The sequence below is a fragment of the Pneumocystis jirovecii genome (assembly GCF_001477535.1).
Source record: "Pneumocystis jirovecii RU7 chromosome Unknown supercont1.33, whole genome shotgun sequence".
Classification (NCBI taxonomy): Eukaryota; Fungi; Ascomycota; class Pneumocystomycetes; order Pneumocystales; family Pneumocystaceae; genus Pneumocystis; species Pneumocystis jirovecii.
The window spans coordinates 1-7,405 of NW_017264807.1; the positions used below are offsets into that span (position 1 = coordinate 1).

The window sequence follows — 7,405 nt, forward strand, 5'->3', positions numbered from 1 at the left end:
ACATAATTAACCTGTATTTTTTTTTCAAATAGTCTTTATTTCTTTTCCAGAGTTTTTTACATTATATTCATTATCCAAACATTTTTGCATTTACCCCGCATTTACCCCGCATTTACCCCACATAAATTTAAATACGTACTAAGCACGTATCATAATAATTCTATGGACACACTAAAGATATATTCTGCACACATTGCTTGTCTGATAAGTTTTGTCACTGAATTTACTTGAACACCCTTAAAATTAATTAAAAATAATTTAATACTTAAATTTGAAGACATGGTTCTAACATCTCACATGAAATCAAAACACATTAACGGAAACTCAAACTCAGCCACACACCACAACGCAAATCCACCCCCATCTGGCACGGCTTGGCGCGGGCAGTGGCGCGGGCGGTTAAGCGGCAGGCACAACAAGTAGTGAAAAGTGTATATGATGATGAGGATTATCTTTTGGCTTTGATTCTAAAAGAAGACGCAATGGTAGAATCACAATGCAAAGAAAAACTAGAAAAATACTGTAAAGCACTAACAAATGCGACAATAGAACCAAAAGATGTTCACAACAAATTTAAAGACTTTTGTGAGGATAAAAAACAGAAAACAAAATGTACAGGATTGAAAAGCAAAATCACTCAAAAATGTACTGAATTCAAAAATAAACTAGAAGGAAAATTAGCAAATCTACCAGATAAGGATTGTAAAGAGGATGAGCGACAATGCCTATTTTTGGAGGGAGCATGTCCAACAGAACTTAAAGATGATTGCAATACTTTGAGAAATAAGTGTTATCAGAAGAAACGTGATGGTGTAGCAGAAGAAGTCCTTTTGAGGGCACTTCGTGGGGATTTGGAGGAGGAAGCTGGATGCAAAAAGAAAATCAAGAACGTTTGCTCAAAAATAGGCCAAGAAAGTGATGAGTTGACATTGTTGTGTCTTGATCAGAAGAAAACATGTGCAAATCTTGTAGAAAAAGGAAAAAGTAAATGTGATACTCTGAAACAAGAAGTTGAAGAAACACTTAAAAAGAATAAATTACGAGGAAAATGTCTACCATTACTTGAGCAATGTTATTTTCACAGAGGAAACTGCAAAGATATATCAAAATGTAATAAATCATCCAAAAACTGTTATGAATATTTGCCAGTCTGTGATAAATTGGCAGAAGAGTGTGAAAAAAAAAGCATCATTTATATGCATCCGGGACCCGATTTTGATCCAACTAGGCCAGAGCCTACGCTAGCAGAGGACATAGGGCTGGAAGAGCTTTATAAGAGGACAGAGGAGGATGGAGTTTTTATTGGAAAGCAACATGTAAGAGATGCAACAGCTTTATTGGCGTCGTTGGTTAAAAATGATCTTAAAAAAGAAAAATGCGAAGAAGTCCTTGCAAACAAATGCAAAAACTCTCATGAACATGAAGCTCTAGAAGATTTATGTAATAATAATACTCCTAATACGAACGGAACAGAAAAATGCAAAGAATTAAAAGAAGATGTTGAAGAAACGTGCAAAATTCTTACTTTAAAAGTCAATAATCGTCTTTTTGATATAAGAAATTCTGAAACCATTGAATGGGGCAAGTTGCCAACATTTATTAGCAAAGAAGACTGTGCAAAATTAGAAACATATTGTTTTTATTATGAAGGAAGTTGTCCAAGTGGTAAAGATGCATGCAAAAATATAAGAGCAACATGTTATAGAAAAGGGCTTAATGCACGAGCAAATGATATATTGCAAGAAAATATGCGTGGGTTATTACGTGGTTCAAATGAAACCTGGCTTAAGAAATTTCAACAAGAATTAGTAAAAGTATGCAAAGAACTAAAAGAAAAAAACAAGGGAAGTTTCCCAAACGATGAATTATTTGTTTTATGTATACAACCAGCAAAAGCAGCACGATTACTTACATACGATCATCAAATGAAGACCGTTTTTCTACGTAAACAATTGGATAAAAAACGAGATTTTCCGACGGACAAAGATTGCAAGAAATTAGGGAGAAAGTGTGAAACTTTAGGAAAGGATTCAAATCAGATCCAATGGCCATGTTATACGCTAAAGCAGCAATGTGATCGTTTAGGAACTACAGAAATCTTGAAACAAGTTTTATTGAATGAACACAAGGATACTTTGAAAGACCAAGAAAGTTGTGTAAAGTATCTAAAAGAAAAGTGTAATAAATGGTCTAGAAGGGGCAATGATCGTTTTTCTCTTGTATGTGTTTTTCTGGAAAGTACGTGTAAGCTGATGGTAGAAGACGTACAAGATAGATGCAAAGTATTCAAAGAAAATACAGATGGAATATATATTATTAAATTCCTTGAAACTAATAACACACTAGAATCATTAGCAGGGGTTTGCCCTCCTTGGCATCCATACTGTGATAGATATGGACCTAATTGCCCAGATCTTCTTGGAAAAGATACGCTTTGTAAAAGTCTTAAAAAGTATTGTAAGCCATTTTATAAAAGAAAGGTTTTAGAAGATGCTCTTAAAGTAGAGCTTCGAGGAAATTTAAGTAATATAACTAAATGTGAACCTGCATTAGGAAGATATTGTGCAGTATTGAAAGACGTAAATAATGCGTCAATCAGCAGTTTATGTAAAGATAATACCGAAAGTAAAACTAAAAAGACCGATGAAGTTAGAAAGAAACTTTGTCTAAAATTAGTGGAAGAGGTGGAAGAGCAATGCAAAGTATTACCAAAAGAACTGGAATATGAAGAAAAAGACCTAAAAGATGATTTTGGAGCATTTGAAAAACTTAAAGAACAAGCAGAGAAAGCAATAAACAAGTCCAATCTTGTTTTATCACTCGTTAAGAAAGATGGAAATGATACATCGAAAAGTAATAGCAAGAACAAGGATAAGAATGCCATTTCAAACAAACAAGATACCACAAAACATGTGAAAATACTGCGGAGAGGAGTTAAGGATGTACTTGTAACAGAATTGGAAGCCAAGGCATTTGATTTGGTAGCAGAAGTATTTGGAAGATATGTAGATTTAAAGGAAAGATGTGAGAAATTGACTTCAGATTGCGGGATTAAGGAAGATTGCAAAGAGTTAAAAGATGTCTGTGAAAAGATACAAGGAGTATGTTCGAAACTAAAACCACTGAAAGTGAAGCCGCACGAAATAGTCACAGAAAGCACAACAACGACCACGACGACCACAACAACCGTTACCGATCCGAAGGCAACAGAATGCAAATCCTTACAGACAACAGACACATGGGTTACACAGACATCGACACACACAAGCACATCTACCATCACATCTACGATTACATCAAAAATAACACTCACATCAACGAGGCGTTGCAAACCAACCAAGTGTACGACAGGGGATGATGCAGAGGACGTGAAACCGAATGAGGGATTGAAGATGAGTGGGTGGAGCGTGATGAGGGGGGTGATATTAGCAATGATGATTTCAATAATGATTTAAAAAGTAAATGAATAGGATTTAATGATGGGCATGTATATTTAGTAAATAAACGAGCAGGGTAGGACAGGAAAGAGTAAAGTAGATTGAGTCATCTCTTCAGCATCAATTGAAAGTGCATTACACATGAAATCACGTGTTCCCTAGCCAGTTGTCCCCTATTCTCTAGCTGAGTAATCTTTTTTTATTGTCTAAAGTTTTTTACATTCTATTTTTCATTTATTCAAGTTTTATATTTATATCGCGTTTACCCCACATTTTACCCCACACAAATTTAAAATATCGCGAAGTTGCCAACTACACGTTAAAGAAAGCGGGCACCTTTAAATGTATTTGGTACACACTGCTTCTCTGACAAGTTTTATCACTAAGTTTACTTGAACTCTCTTAAAATTAAGAATAATTTAATACTCAAATTTGAAGACATGGCTCTAACATCTCACGTCCAATCAAAATACGCTAACGGAAACCCAAACTCAGCCACACACCACAGCGCAAACCCACCCCCGTCAGGCACAGCTTGGCGCGGGCGGTGGCGCGGGCGGTTAAGCGGCGGGCTGCAGCAGCGCAAGGGACTAGTGTATATGATGATGAGGATTATCTTTTTGCTTTAATTGCAGGAAAAGATTATGACGACACTCAAAAATGCAAAACTAAGCTAGAAGAATATTGCAAAGAATTTGAAAATTTGGATAAAGAAAAAATACATAAAAAATTTAAAAGCTTTTGTGAAAATGGGAAAGCAGAAGAAAAATGTACCAAATTAAAAAACAAAGTTAAGGAAAAATGCACTACATTTAAAACAAATCTTCAAACAGCAGCTGGAAAAGGAATTTCAGATTTGACAGATAAAGATTGTAAAGAGAATGAACAACAATGCCTATTTTTGGAGGGAGCATGCTCTGATCTTACAGAGAATTGCAATAAATTAAGGAATAACTGTTATCAAAAGAAACGAAATGAAGTAGCAGAAAAAGTTCTTTTAAGGGCACTCAGTGATGATCTTAAAGATGCAAAGACATGTAAAGAAAAAATTAAGGATGTTTGTCGTACATTGGGTCAAGAAAGTAACGAGTTGATGCAAAGATGTTTTGATACAGACTCTTTATGCACATCTCTAGTAGCATTAGCAGAAAAAAAGTGTACTTCTCTGAAAACAGAAATAGGAAGAGTACTAACTACTAATAACGAATTAGAAAAAAAAGGACATTCTTTGCTTAAACAATGCCACTTTTATGGACAAAATTGCAAAGATTCAGATAAACCAGAATGTGAAAAACTCGTAAATAAAGCTAAAAAAAAAAAGATTATCTACAAAGGACCAGGTTCAGATTTTGATCCTACAAGACCAGAGGCTACACTGGCAGAAAAAATAAGTCTGGAAGAACTTTATAAGGAAACGGCAAGACAAGGAGTTCTGATCAGAAGAGCACCAGAAAGAGATATTCTTGACATATTAGTGTTTCTCTCAGGGAGTAAACCTTTTGATGAAACTCCATGTAAGGAAGTACTCAATAGTAAATGTAACTCTATTCAATATCTAACGCAAGGTCTAAAAGATTTATGTGGAAATAAAAGCGATTATCTAGCTAAATGTAAAAAGTTTAAAGAGGAATTTGATAAAGAGAAAAACATTCTTACTAGAAAACTTAAAAGTAAACTATTTGAAGATGAAATCACGTTATGGGGTGAATTACCAAGACTCCTTACTGAAAATGACTGCACAAGATTACAGTCAGATTGTTTTTATTTTGAAGGTCAAACGGATTTTGGAAAAATATGTAAGAATGTTAAGGCAGCGTGTTATAAAAGAGGCCTTGATGCAATAGCAAACCAAGCATTACAAGACAAAATGCGAGGGAAATTCCATTATACAAATGATACATGGCTTGAAACACTTCAAAAGGAGTTAGTAAATGTGTGTGTGAATTTAAAAGGAACAAGTGATGAATTATTTGTATTATGTGTGAAACCAAAAGACGGTGTCATTACATTATTAGATGATTTGGATATGAAGACAAACTTGTTACAGGAAAATTTGAATGAAAAACGAGATTTTCCTACGAAGCAGGATTGCAGGGAATTGCTAAAGAAGTGCAACGATCTAAAACAAGACTTTGAGGAACTTGAATGGCCCTGTCATACTCTGGAGCACCATTGCAATAGGCTGGAGATTGCAGGACAATTGGAAGAGAAGTTATTAGAGGAAAAAACAGAAAATTTGGACAAGTTCGATTCATGTTTAAAAAATCTAAAAAAACAATGCCATGAATGGAGTAGAAAAGGAAGAATGCAGTTTGCTCTCGCATGTGTAGCACAGAATATTACTTGCAAGATTCTTACAGAAAGCGTAGGGTCTAAGTGTACTACATTGGAAGCGCGCATCGAAGCAAGTAAGGTTGTAGATCAAACAAAGAATAATGGCAAAAAAGAGTCAGCTTGCAACTCATGGGCACCCTATTGTACCAAGTTTATGTCAAGTTGTCAGAATCTAACTGCTAGTGATGGAAAATGTAAGGAGCTTAACAAGGAGTGTAAATCATTCATTGAAAGGAAGGAATTGGAAGAAAAAGTAGCCTATGAATTAAGGGGTAATTTAGAAACAGAAGAAAAATGCAAAAAGACTCTTGACACGTACTGTACACAATGGAGGAATGCAACTAATCATCTTAGCACTTTGTGCACAGATAAAGAAGCTGGTAAAGAAGATAAAGATGTTAGAGAAGAACTCTGCAAGAAACTAGTAAAACGAGTAAAGAAGCGATGTCCTGAATTAAAAAAAGAACTCATAGAGGCCAGTAAAGAGTTGGAGGAAAAAGCTAACGAATATGAGGATATCAAAAAAAAAGCAAAAGATGCAATGGAAAAAGCGAATCTTGTTTTATCAAAAGTAAAGACAGAAAACAATAAATCGGAAAACGATGTTGTGCCTAGTGCACCAGCCGTACCTAGTGGAACAAAAGACACGAAGTTGTTTAGACTTGTAAGAAGAGATGCAACAATGAAAGTAACAGAAGACGAAGCGAAAGCATTTGATTTGGTTGCACAAGCATTTGGACTCTACGTAGAATTGAGAGAGATATGCCATGATTTACTAAAAGGATGTGGATTTAAAAAGGAATGTGATTGTGAAAATCAATGTGAGAAAATAGAAAACACATGTAAAAAATTGAAACCACTGGAAGTAAAACCATACGAAGCAACAACTAAAAATGTAACAACAACAACCACAACCACAACGACAACAACAACAACCGTTAAAGACACAAAGACAACAGAGTGCCAGTCTCTACAGACGACAGACACGTGGGTCACAAAGACGTCAACGCACACTAGCACTTCTACGACTACATCTACAGTCACATCGAGAATAACACTCACCTCGACAAGGCGGTGTAAGCCTACGAAGTGTACGACAGGAGAGGAAGATGAAGCGGGTGAGGTGAAGCCGAGTGAAGGGTTGAGGATGAGTGGGTGGAGTGTGATGAGGGGGGTGTTATTAGCAATGATGATTTCATTCATGATTTAGATGTAAAATGGGAATGGGATATAAGAGCAGCATGTATATTTAACAGATAAGAAGGCAGGTTAGGGCAGGAAAGAGTAGATATGATCTCTTCAGCATCAATTGAAAGTGCATTAGACATAAAATAGCGTGTTCCCTGTGCAAATAGCATGTATTGCCCGGATGAGTGGCCGCTGTTTGTTGTGCCATGTCGTTATCAGTGCATTCAGCGCCTACCCCGGATTTGCCCCGCATGAAATTGAGGTGCACCGTACTGATGGAGAGATGATGGGATAGAACGATGGGTGGGAGTTGGGGGTTGATGAATGGTGTTGGTGTTTGCAAGCGTTGATAGAGGCGTTGAGAGAGGCGTAGATATAAGAATTGATATAAGAATTGATATAAGAATTGATAGAAATTAGTGTTTAGAAAGATTTCCATAGTGTAT

At 35.9% G+C, this 7,405-nt stretch overlaps 2 protein-coding genes across 2 annotated transcripts; both read left to right on the forward strand.

The window, feature by feature from the left end:
- Positions 1-374: 374 nt before the first annotated feature.
- T551_03703 (uncharacterized protein) lies at positions 375-3,455 on the forward strand (the record flags this gene model as incomplete). The annotated part of the gene is made up of 1 exon (XM_018375966.1): positions 375-3,455. One exon carries the CDS (start codon positions 375-377, stop codon positions 3,453-3,455), a length of 3,081 nt encoding a protein of 1,026 aa, XP_018227822.1.
- Positions 3,456-3,966: 511 nt separating this feature from the next.
- T551_03704 (uncharacterized protein) lies at positions 3,967-6,981 on the forward strand (the record flags this gene model as incomplete). The annotated part of the gene is made up of 1 exon (XM_018375967.1): positions 3,967-6,981. A coding segment is annotated over one exon (3,015 nt), but the record flags the coding sequence as incomplete, so codon positions are not given.
- Between the last annotated feature and the right edge of the window lie 424 nt (positions 6,982-7,405).